Source organism: Thunnus thynnus, chromosome 8 (assembly GCF_963924715.1).
Source record: "Thunnus thynnus chromosome 8, fThuThy2.1, whole genome shotgun sequence".
Classification (NCBI taxonomy): domain Eukaryota; kingdom Metazoa; phylum Chordata; class Actinopteri; order Scombriformes; family Scombridae; genus Thunnus; species Thunnus thynnus.
The window spans coordinates 13632489-13644891 of record NC_089524.1 but is presented as its reverse complement, the minus strand read 5'-3'; the positions used below and the strand labels follow the sequence as shown (position 1 = coordinate 13644891).

The following is a 12403-nucleotide window of genomic DNA, read 5'->3' as shown; positions in this document are numbered from 1 at the left end:
GTCTAAAACAACAGTCAGGTGCCAAAACTAACAGTGAAAGTTTTTTTTCTTGCCATAATAATTCCTCCTGTTCACACTGATCATCAGAAGATCCCATCATAATGCACTTATCATGATCCACAGTCCTCCTTCTGTGCAAAAATGTATTTAAAAGTTCATCTTGGGCTAATATGAAGCTTCAACCGTCCAAATGAATCAAATCAAGTAGATATCTTTTGTTGTGGCAATTCACCTCTTGCATTTGACTTCAATGAGGAAAGAAACAACTCTCAAAACAGTACTGTCACACTTTCTTTAATACTCAGAGCGTGGCATACTCCATACAGACATACAGCTGCTGCAGAGGAGTGAGCTTTGAAGAGTGAGGCAAATACTGCTTCATCTCTTTCTCACCTTTAGACACCTAAACACTAAAAAATTAAGTTTTTCATTTTCAAAGTTTAAGTAATTCTTGATTTTACTACATGTGATGGGAGACAATCCAGGCTCAAACTGGTGCAACAACCATACAAACACAACAGGTTAGAATTACAAGAGGGATTGCTGATATTCATCAATTCTTTAATCTGTCTTTTTAACTAGTCAAAACCCCAAAGTTTCCAAAGACAATAAACTACGAGGAAATTAAATCATAAAAATTCATCCAAAATTTTAAATTTAAAGCAACAGGAGTTTACCACTGGTAAACTCTTAGGTTTTAACTTTTCTGGCTCTTTGAGAGCAACTTCTTGTTTGACTTTTGAATTTAGGCCACAATGACTTTGACTTTGTGAGGCTGGACAGTCGCAACAGGGAAGGAGAAGGAGCTGATTCATCTTGACCTTCAATTTCTCTGACAGACTCGTCTTTGTAGGTCATTTGCAGGATCAAGCAGCAGAATATTTACTAATTCCTTGTTTTCTGTTCCATGATGTACATCACTATCATATTGGCAAATCTACTCACACAAGTAACACTGAAAATTCGTCCATTTCATACAACAAGAACAACCAGATGGACAGAAAACTTTAACATATAACACATTTTATTCACACTTTCTATTGTACAAGATACAACCAACATACACTGCAGGTAAGTCTCTGCAGCAGTTTTGAAGGAAGAAATGAGGTTGTTGATGTAGAAAGGATGGTGCCGTGCTGCTCAGAGGTACGGCTGGTCTGTGGAGAGAGATGGAGGCTTATATACGGCACCTGGGGTCACAGGAGGCTTTGCTGGGACTTCAGCTTGGCTAGAAAAGATCAAAAAGTCAAGAGAAATACCACTAGGTGCTGAGAGACTCACTACAAATAAAACAAATTATACATTTTCATCAGCGTGTCCACTAGATGTCATGAAAATCTAGTTGTTAACTAGGTGATTAGCTGCAGGTGCCTGTTGCAGTTTGAATTCACGTAAAAACATCAAAAATAGATAAAATATCTGTTCCTAAATCTATTTGCGTCCAGTTAATTCTGTCATCATGTAACATTTCTCACTGCAGAGACATCACAAACAGAATTACTCAACTGTTATCTGAAAAATAATTCATCCCTGTTCATCAGGTTTGACTGCTCTGCTTTCCACATTAACTAAACTAAGGTAAGATGTCCAACAACGTCTTTATCTAGTTGTAATCAAATTTATGTGCGTTTATGTGCATCGACTGAGTCATTTACCTGCCAGCAGTGAGCGCCTTCTGTGAAGACATGATGACTGTGGCGGGTACTGACTCTCTGCGTCCGTCCCTGGTGTAGTAGTAGTTACCGGCAAACTTGTGGCTCGGGCCAACTGGCAGTTTGGGTGGAGGCTGCGTCCTGTAGAAGAAGCATAAACAATCTGAACAAGTGCAGAAAAAGTTTTCCCTGGTGGGTTCATATTGGCAGACTTACAGAGTCTGGATACTCAGGACTGAGTATCCAGACTCTGTAAGTCTGCCAGACCCAATGCTGATGTGGCTTAACGGTTGGATCCCATGTGTCATCATGTGTGTGATAATGACACTTGAATGGATCTTTTTTACAGCAGACAGTTTGATAATTCATAGCAGGAAATGAACAGGTGTCAATAATAGGGCTATGACTAACGATAATTAATTAATCGGACGATTTACTTGATTAATGATGTTGTCTATAAAATGTCAGAAAATAGTGAAAAATGCCTGTTATAATTTCTTAGACCCCAAGGTGACGTCTTCAAAAGTCATGTTTTGTCTGATCAGCAGTTCAAAGTCCAAAGATATTTGGTTTACTATCATGTATGACACAAAAACCTTAAAATCCTCACATCTGACAAGCTGCAACCAGCAAATGTTTGCCATTTTTCTTAAAAAATTACTAAAACAATTATTCAATTATCAAAATAGTTGCTGATAAATTTCTGTCAATCAACTAAACGATTAATTGCTGCAGCTCTAATGTATAAAATAACTATATATTCCAGTTCCAGGACACTGGTATTATCCATGCGTGCACACTGGCATGGTTTTAGTGCAACACACACACACACACACACACACACACACACACACACACACACACACACACACACACACACACACGAGTGGAACCTTCAGTGTATTTCGTTCCACCTGTGCTTTTGCTGCTGCAACAAAGTCCAACTTCTTCTGTGAAAATGTCAATTTAAAAACATGCTTGAGTGATAAAAATGATGCCTAAGATGTGTTCGTGTGAGAATTTCAATCTCAATATTGGAAATAGTAGTCTGACTTTACTCAAGATCCACTTATTAGCTTTTACTAGGACTCCAACAGATGGAGTTCGCTCAGTTGTCATGGAGATGAGATAAGAAGACCGTGAGATGCAGCTGAGATGTAGAAAAAAATAGTAAAATGGACTTTGAGTTAAGATTATTAAAAGGACAAGTTCACAATTTTTCAAGTCTGTCTTAAATCAACAGTCAGGAGCCCAAATGAACACTGAAATAGTTTTTTCTTGCTGTAATCATTCCTCCTGTTCATACTGACCATTAGAAGATCCCTTCATAATGCACTTACAATGTAAGTGATGGGGGACAAAATCCACAGTCCTGAAGCTAATATGAAGCTTCAGTTGTTCAAATTAGTCAAATCAAGTTGAAATCTTTCAACGTTAAAGTCTTTTTAGTGCCAAAGTTCCTCTTTATGTTACTATACTTCCACTGCAGCTCGGGGAGACACTGTCCCAGGAAACACAAAGAGGGAATCTGATGCTAAAAAGACTGTAAATTTTAAGACAGAATTGAAAAACTGCGAACCTATCCTTTAAGGGAGAGGCAGGTGTTACCTGGTAATACTTCTGTACTTACTTAAGTAGGATTTTACAACTTTTACCTGAAATGGGGTATTTTTACATTGTGGTATATTTACTTTTCCAAAAGTAAAGGATCTGAGTACTTCTTCCACCACTGTAGTTACTTCAGTGTGTCACAGTACAATGGAGAAGCTGAGTTAAAGTCTTACCTCTTTGCTATCTCCTCATACCGCAGCTGCAGTTTGGCTTGCAGGTCATGCTGAAAAATAAACACCATTGTAATTAATTTAAAATCCGCACTGTCATCATCATATCTTTTCTTTTCACACGCTATCATCCAACTAACATGAAAATTAACTCGACTGGTACGATGCTGAAGTTGGCTTCCGAATCGGGATTAACGGAAAAGTTAAAGGCCCCCTCTACTCAAAAATGTGTTTTTCTTCTTGTTCCTACAGTTGGATATTTAAGCTTCACTGTGCAGAATGACGTACGTGCAGAGTTTGAAATTACATCTGCTGAAAGTGGAAAGTTTCTCTGTGCTCAGTGAAAATTAGATTTTCAGGGACGGGCTTACGAGCATGATTAGTGACATCACAAATGGTTTTGGAGCCTAAAGAGGTTCAATATTCAACTCACACATGTGTGATGTGGAAACTTGAAGCTTCCAGTGCACAAACACTGAGAACAGACTTTACAGTGAAGTAGGAGACATCTTGTGTCCAGAAGTTCAACTTCTGAGATGAAATATATTTACATATTTATAGGGTCTGGATTTTTTTTACTGACAGAGAAGGAGTAGATATCATTTTAAAGATTTAAACAAGATACTTGAACTTTTTTTTCTGGAAAAACCATATCAGACGCAAATTATTACTGAAAGTAGTGTATTTTATTTTAATACGTCTGGTGGGGATCTTTGAGGGGAAACATAAATAATGATATTTAGCGGCTGATTCTCTGTTTTTTCACCACCCTCACACTTATAAAGTAGTGTCAGACATCGTGGCAAAAGCCTTAACACTGTTCAAAACCACTTTTGGATTTGTGAAACCTTTATTTTGCTTATGAAAACAAAAAAGGGCAATTTAGCTGCTTTTCCCCCCTATCCACACCACATTAGAGCAGGTCCAGATCAAAAATCATTACATTTATACTCCTCAAATCTGGACTAGATTAACAAGGAGACTCCAGACATTAATTAAAACACAGTTTCACATTTGTGAAACCTTTATTCTATTTGTGAAAAAACAAAAAAGGGCGATTTCACTGCTTTTTTTCTCATTCACACCACAATATACCCTATCCAGATCAAAAACCACTATATTTAGACTTGTCAGGACTTTTGCTACGATGTCTAACACTCTTTCATAAATGTAAATGGCAAGATATCTAAACGCTAAATACCATTATTTATGTTTCCCTTTACTTTCCCCTTCACCCTGAATCGGAGCCTAACTTCAGCGTCGTTGGACAGGTGAACGTTAGCTCTTGAAAGCTAGCGGTGGCCGTTAAATTAGATCTGTAGAAGATTAATTACAATAAGTCACCCAGAGATAAACTTGTATTACACTGTCACTACGTCCTCTTTACAGTTTTAGACTCGTCCCTGGTTGTATATCTTACCCCTGATAGGAAATTTCGGAGCCTCTGGATGATTTTAGTGGCTGTAGCCATGTTTCCTGTTGTGAAGGACACAGAGCTTCTTCTTGTAACGTAAGCGAGTTTCTCAGCTCTTTACTGACACCTGGCGGCCTGGAAGGACAACTGCAGCTCTTTACTGACACCTGGCGGCCTGGAAAGACAACTGCAGCTCTTTACTGACGCCTGGCGGCCTGGAAGGACAACTGCAGCTCTTTACTGACAACTGGCGGCCTGGAAGGACAACTGCAGCTCTTTACTGACGCCTGGCGGCCTGGAAGGACAACTGCAGCTCTTTACTGACAACTGGCGGCCTGGAAGGACAACTGCAGCTCTTTACTGACACCTGGCGGCCTGGAAGGACAACTGCAGCTCTTTACTGACACCTGGCGGCCTAAAAGGAGAACTGCAGCTCTTTACTGACACCTGGCGGCCTAAAAGGACAACTGCAGCTCTTTACTGACACCTGGCGGTCTGGAAGGACAACTGCAGCTCTTTACTGACACCTGGCGGTCTGGAAGGACAACTGCAGCATTACAGACGGATGTATTTTATCCTCATTTTATACGAAAAATTATACCAGCTATACAGTTGTGAAATAAAACTAAATCAATTACCAGGAAATCTGACATGACATTTGATTTTAGGGCCAATTTTGTTGGTAACAGCTCAGTTGCATCTGTGGAAAGAAATAACTGAATACATTTTTTTTATAAATTGATGCCAGATTCTTACAACCTTTTTATTTTATTTATAGCCTTAACATGTCAGTGTTAGTGAATAATATAAACTGCATTGTATCAGTGTAACCTGTAGTGAGTAAACTGTTAGAACTAACTTGCTGGCAAAAAAAAAAAAAACATATGGCTTTTATGGTAGTTTACCTGATTACTGTAACCTGAACGTCACTCTTAATCCACAGTATGTCACCCATATTTATTGTAGCATCACTAATAAAATATATTCTGTATTAGATCCCAAGTCATATTACTATAGATGATTACACAGAAAGCAAATAAATATACATTTTTGAATCAAACAATGCAAGTCTGCATATCAGAACCAAACACTTGTTCAAACCTATTAAAATCTGCATATTACTTATTTTTCCACATCAGAAATGTGCAAGTACACTGTATGTGACTATGTTTTGGTAAACAGTCATAATCTACATAAAACTCAAACACCAAGAAGAGTCAAAGAGAAATACAAATTTTATTTGTTGCACAAGAAAACACAGTACAGGGCGACAACGCCGGTATACCATGCAATCAAGTATTACAGATGTGTGCTTGTCTCATGCAGCATGCACTGAACAGAAGAAACACGTGCACATGTACAACAGTTTGAACTGCCAGTTTGCCCCTAAAGAGTATCTTAACACCAGCTGAGAAGCGCTCACCTTTACTTGTGTGACATCACTGCACTACAGGTGCAACAGACATTAACTTTCAATCAGAAGAGATCAGTAAAGTGATGACTATATTTACATTCACATAAGAAGCCAGGTTGTTAAAGAGAAATCAGGAGTACATGCATGATGCTGACATGCAGCTGGTCAGTAATCTGAAGATTTCTCCCAAACCTTCTGCCATATTTTAGAACAAAGACTGGTATATTTGAAGTGTATTAATAATATCCTGTATCCCTTTTTACAATACATTTTAGAGTACTAACTGTACAAATGTGTCTGAATTTTTACAGATGTTAAATCAGCTGTTAAGTTTGTCTGACCTGTAAGAGCACATCACTAAAGTAACATTGCTGCAGCATTACCATCTGTATTTAAGGTCTTTGTCATGCAGATGTTCATTTCAAACTAGATTAAATGTGTACCTGGTCCAGATATCAACATGCTGACGATAACCCTGTTACTTAAGTGCATGTAAATACTGTAAACTTCCCGCTTTCCAGCTTGGTGCTAAATTACTCTTTTAAGATCCGTTTGAAAAGAACAAAACAAAAACAGATATGTAACTTCTATGAGTGTAGCTTTCTTTCATGGTATCAAAGAGGGTCGATTCATCTTATACAGCCACAGGATATAAAATGTTTGTACAGTACATAGCATGTTTGTTCATTGTAAACAATTCTGTCAGACTGCAAAAATAACCTAAGTGACGCACTTTGTCCGTGCTGTTCACTGACACAACAACAGGATTCTGTAAAGTCCTCATCATGAGATTCATGGATTTTTTTTTTTTTTTTTTGGAGGACAGGAGACTTAAAGGGGAACTCCACCGATTTTACACAATAAAATCTACATGTCTTGGGAGACATTACTGCATATGTGGAAAAAAGTCTTTTGTGGCTCAGAGGAAGCTTCATAAGATCTGGTAAATTAATTTAAACTTTCAAAAGACTACTAGCAGTGAAATAATAATAAAAAAAATATGAGTGTTGAGTCTGCTTGAGGATAACGGCTCGAGACTTCATTAGCCTCTATTAGCATAACACACCCAAATCTCCGACTGAACTGTTGGTGGTTGAATTGCATTTTGGTTAATGTAGGCGCCAGGTTTAAACAAAGAACAAGAATACAAAAAAAGAGAATATCTCTGATTCTGCTGCATCGGTGTTTCATCCTTTATAAAAAAAAAAAAAAACAACAACAAAACACAACAACTGTCCATTGTGAGTCTGACATTGTTATAAGAGTGCAACGTTAAATCGGTGGAGTACTCTATTAAGTAAAAACATCAACAATTCTGATGCTTTATAAAGAAAGACTCATTGAAAGCCAGTATAAACGCCAGCAACAGCACACAGCTACTGACAAATAAGACAAATAAACTCAAAACTCCATCTCTGTACTGGAAAAAATGTAAAGTACATCCAGTCTGCGCTGGATGTGAAATACTTTTCTGAATCCCAACAAGGCGTTCTGTAAAAACAGCCTCTCCAGACAAACTTCCCAAACTCCTGGTGCCACAAATTGTCATTGTCATTGTGCATATCATGTCCTTCAACACATTTGGAATTATACACAGCCTTGTTATCAAAATATACATCAATATTTGTACAATACAAAGACATAAAACATTTGTTCAAACAAGCCCTGGGTTTGGATTCGATGTAAGTGTGTCCCTCTTTCTAGTTTCCCTTCCACATTCAGTTATGGTACAAAATTCATGTCAAAATACATTAGTGCCCCCACCCCCTCATGTAAACATCACTACACAATTAATTAAGTAGGAACAGGTCATTTAGGCATGGTGTCTCCCACATGCTCAAGTGAATAAACAAAGACGAAATACACGAGGATCCAACACTTCTCCAGGTTACTACCAGTAAGGAAAGCAACAACCCCAAAATGTTTTAAGCAAACAAAAGCTACTCCTGTGATTCCCTCCAGGCTCTGAAGAAGACGTAGAGCTTGATTTGGCTGCTCACTGTTTTTCCTGCGAGATGCATGCTTTGAACACAACAAGTTATTACAGCAAGATGCAGAGCCGTCCTGAATCAGTGTTTTACAAGGTTAAAAGTTGAACAGGAAGAAAAACAAAAACTAAGTCCGTGATACCTCTTTGATGTGGTATCACACTAACTTTACATCTTCTGCAACATCCAGAGCTTAATACTCTCATTTTTCACACAAGATGGTGTTGAGATTGTGGAGATACTTCACACAGTGAGAGTTTCCATACACAAATACAAACACAAATGATTTCAAACAACATTTCAATCTTCAAAGATATGGCTTAGAGCGAACACTGCACTGACATCATGGCACACAACACCCTTTTTGAGTCGACTTCATAATGTCTTCATAACAGATTGTACTTGTCAGTGTGATTTGCAAATATTACCCTGCGCTCTATATGGAAACAACAATGCTATGACCATGAATTCACACTGCAAAGAACATGATCGGCTGTTCAACGGAAGTCCTACTGGTATAACTAAGGTGAGAAATTCAGAAAGCGTCAGTCACAGCTACTCTTTTCACTGTTGTCTTCAATTACCAGACAAGTGCAAATCAGCACTACTTTTTTTTTTTCCTTATCCATTTGATTGTTTCATGAGCAACAGCTGTATCTGACAAGTGCAAAATGGAAGAATTCCAGCTGTGCAAAACTTTCCAGTTTTGTACAACTGTAAATCTTGAGTAGTTTCTTTTTTCTGAAGCCTAATTAGGGCCTGGTAGTTTCTATGTTTACCCTTCTAAAGGATGTAGTGCTATGAAAGGCCAGAGCAAAGCAGCAAAATGAAGATTGGCCTGAAATATGCAGAGTAGTATATATATATAGTAGATACAACTGCAAGAGTCTGGCTGACAATTGACCATCAACCATGTTGCTCACAGTGTGAACCAAAGGCCATTCTTAGGTTAATATAGATTAAGATCAATGTAGTATTACACTATTGGAAGCTGCACTGCTCAGGTCTAAACGACACTGACAAGGAGAAAAAAACCCAACAACAATTAAACACAACTTCAGCTTCTAAAATTACTTCTCGTACCTTTTGGTCCTACAACAATTATCCCCAGCATACAGGGAACTACTGGGTACTACTGCGTACCGCGATTTATTTAAAAAAATAGACATTTATTAAAAAAAAAAAAAAAAAAAAAAATCCAGTCAAAGGACATAAAACCACATTTTATGGATACAAAAATTATGAACCTTGGCTATTCAACCAATGAGAACTTCCCTCTTTTCCTGTCACTAACTCATCATAGTTTACAAATGTAATAAATAAGACCAGAGGGTCTGCAATGCCTTGAGGCAAATATTTACAATAGAAAAATTCAAGTAAAATCTTTCAGAGTCTCCCAGCAGGTCCCTCCTTACCTGTTAGTTTTCCCTCAGCAATAACTGATGTCACCCTTGAAACATGTGAAAGAAAGATTTGAGTAGTTGAAGTGAGTACAGTGGTGAGCTGTTACTTTCTCAGATGCCCTTTTTGTGGAGTTTCCTCATTACACTCAGTCTTTTTTGTTGATGGTCCAACTTGAGGACCGGTGGAAGTGGTTTCTGCTGCCTGACTGCAGCTGTTGTCATTGTGCAGACGTCCTGCCTGTTGCTGAGATGTAGTGACGACAACTTCCAGTTCAGGCGTGTCGTTGGTGTCCTCTCCGTCTGAACACGGCTCCCACTCATCCTGCTCCTCGCTCTCCGTCGAGCCCTGCACGGCGATCTGGGGCACCAGGGTAAACCTCCTCACCACCGGCACTTGCAGCTCCACTTCCTCGCTGGTTTGTGGTCGAGCGAGCATCCAGGCCATCCTGTGCTGCTGCTGGGGTTGTGTTTGTTCTCCCGGGGCTGTGGTGGTCACTGTAACCGTGGTGCTGGTTTTCTCATCTGGCTCGTCAAAGCTCACCTCCTGCACCGCCTCCTGCTTCTTAAAGGAGTCTCGCCGCTCTGACAGGTTGAGCTTTCGCATCACGACCAGCTGCTCTGACCGGTCTATCCCAGAGTCCCAGATCCTCTGGCTACCAGTGTAACTGCCAAGCCTGCTGTAGTCGACCCCGATATGGGCGCCTCCACAGGCCCCCTCTACTTCAGAGTCACCCAGCAGCTCCCCTTCGCCATAAAACGGCACTTCCAGCGTGTGCCTGCGGGGAGTGTATGACTTCTTATCAGCATGATACACTCCAGACAGCTTTTCAGCCGACTGGACCCTCTTGAGCAGGGGAGATCGAGGCGGCTCGGCGCTGCGGGGCCGGACAATGTGTCTAACGATAGTAGGTGGCGACAGGGTTTTGCCATGGTAGGAGTGAAGAGTTTTGGCAAAGCCCGGGAGTGGGGAGGGTGAGCGCTGTGGAGAAAGGGGCTGGTTGGAGGATGAGGAGGAATTACAGGCAAGTGGAGAAGGGGGGATGTTGCTGGTTGACTTCCGGCGGCCCACCTTGGTGTAGCGCTGTGTGCTGAGTTTGGAGCCCAGGCCGTGGAGCGAGCTGGGCCGGATGTGTGCGGCAGGGGAACTGGGAGAACTGGAGCAAGGAGATGTGCTCTGAGGAGAGTTATTTTCTGGGAAGCAGAAGTAAAACAGTTTCAGATATTTCACACCACAGGTTGCATAAAAACAGAATATTTTACTAAATTAGTTTCAGATGTTACAATCAAAGACCACAAGAAGCCCCACTGAGCTCACCAAAGGCCTGATGGTCGGGTGCAGGGCTTCGGCAGGGCGTGGAGGGGCCGGGAGAGAGGCTGTGTGTCGGGGAGCCTGGAAGACTCTCGCTGGAGGAAACTGAGTGGTGGAGACCTGAGGAGAAGCTGCGACTGCTGTGCATCACTGTGCTCTGCTTGGACAGCTTCTTCAAGATGCTGCGTCGCCTGGAGGAAGAGGATGAGTTAGAGATGCGACGTCATCATCTCACAGGCAGTTTAAAAAGTTCTGCATTATAAAAAACACTCTTCATACTTGTGGGGGCCTTTTGCATTTTGACAAATACAAAATTTATACCAAACGATTAACATTAACATTAAAATAGCAAACTTGACACTTTACTTCACTTAATGGTATCTAACACTAGAGGGAGACAAAGTACTGACAACATCCACCAATTACTAACCTCACAAAGTAAACAAAAGATGACTAACACTGCAGAGCTACAGCGACTGAGAGGAAACCAAACCTCAGATCTTTACCTGTCATAATTATCTCTCTTCTTGCTCTTCTTGCTGCGGCGAGCCATCTTGCCTTTGTGTTTAGTCTTTCGAGCCGGACCGACTTTGATTGATGTATTCTCCAGTGCTATGGTCTGAAGCGTCACCTTGCTCCCACTCTGCACGTTTCATGGGAATTAAAAGAATGGTTAATTTTTTGTAAAGGGCAAGAAATGCAACTTGAATCGGATTTTTAGACAAAGAGTCTGAGTCTGAGTGAGTTTTACCTTCAGTAACAGCTCTAACATCTCGGGGTGGACCAGGCCTTGGACAGACTCTCCGTTCACATGTGTGATCAGGTCTCCAGTGCGAAGACCTGCCTGGTGAGCCAGGCTGCCGTCCTCCACACTCTGTTAGAACAGCAACACAGTGAGTGTGAGAAGAGGAGTTTAATTTGAGGATTACATAACAACCTTTCATACCTTTTAGTTCTAGTTTGGGGTCACAAAAATAAATCATGGTAAACAATGACTTTTAAGGCTTGTGGTGACACCTACCGACACCATGTGATGCACCGTGTAGACGTCGCTGTCGCCCATGTAGACACGGATGGCCTGCAGGGTGAAGCCATACTTCTTCCCTGAAGTGTGGATGATGATTGGCGGCCTCAGGCTGCCGGGGCTGAGTGACAGATCCCGACTGGGTGAGGAGTCACGGGACGAGGGGTTGGAGGACAGCGACCGTGGGGAGATGGGACTGGGCTGGAGGCCACCAGGTGAGTCATCTGAAAAACACAAAGGACCGTTTTCTTACAAATGTGTCCACACAATCAGCAAACAGTATTTGTCCTCCCAATAAGATGCAGGTTTTCTAACGATACAAAATTTGAGTATGTCACATACATAACTAAGAGTTCTTGTTACAAATAATCAGAATGATGCATCCTGTGTTTCTAAACTTTAATTATTACTTTCAAAA

At 40.6% G+C, this 12403-nt stretch overlaps 2 protein-coding genes across 3 annotated transcripts in view; both read right to left on the bottom strand.

Moving 5' to 3' along the window:
- Nucleotides 1-1006: 1006 nt before the first annotated feature.
- On the bottom strand, nt 1007-5005 carry ndufa7 (NADH:ubiquinone oxidoreductase subunit A7). Its single transcript, XM_067596668.1, has 4 exons — nt 4854-5005; nt 3437-3486; nt 1656-1793; nt 1007-1228 (listed from the first exon to the last, which is right to left on the bottom strand). The coding sequence occupies exons 1-4, from the start codon at nt 4902-4904 to the stop codon at nt 1141-1143; spliced, it is 327 nt and encodes a 108-aa protein (XP_067452769.1). The 5' UTR covers nt 4905-5005; the 3' UTR covers nt 1007-1140.
- Nucleotides 5006-6064: 1059 nt separating this feature from the next.
- The window catches only part of mast3b (microtubule associated serine/threonine kinase 3b), a 39590-nt gene continuing 33251 nt past the window's right edge, over nt 6065-12403 (bottom strand). For both annotated transcript variants that reach the window (XM_067596665.1, XM_067596667.1), the window contains 5 exons: nt 11983-12209; nt 11713-11835; nt 11468-11604; nt 10968-11152; nt 6065-10843 (listed from right to left, as the gene is read on the bottom strand). In XM_067596665.1, the coding sequence (XP_067452766.1) occupies nt 9756-10843; nt 10968-11152; nt 11468-11604; nt 11713-11835; nt 11983-12209 (1760 nt within the window). In that variant the 3' untranslated portion in view covers nt 6065-9755. The remainder of the gene's footprint in view (nt 10844-10967; nt 11153-11467; nt 11605-11712; nt 11836-11982; nt 12210-12403) is intronic.

Excerpts from the sequence above, each read along its gene's own strand:
- ndufa7 (XM_067596668.1), bottom strand. The coding sequence starts at position 4,904 with ATGGCTACAGCCACTAAAATCATCCAGAGGCTCCGAAATTTCCTATCA. Across the intron at positions 1,794-3,436 it reads TATGAGGAGATAGCAAAGAG|GACGCAGCCTCCACCCAAAC; the intron begins GTAAGACTTTAA and ends CTTCTTCTACAG. Across the intron at positions 1,229-1,655 it reads AAGGCGCTCACTGCTGGCAG|CCAAGCTGAAGTCCCAGCAA; the intron begins GTAAATGACTCA and ends GATCTTTTCTAG.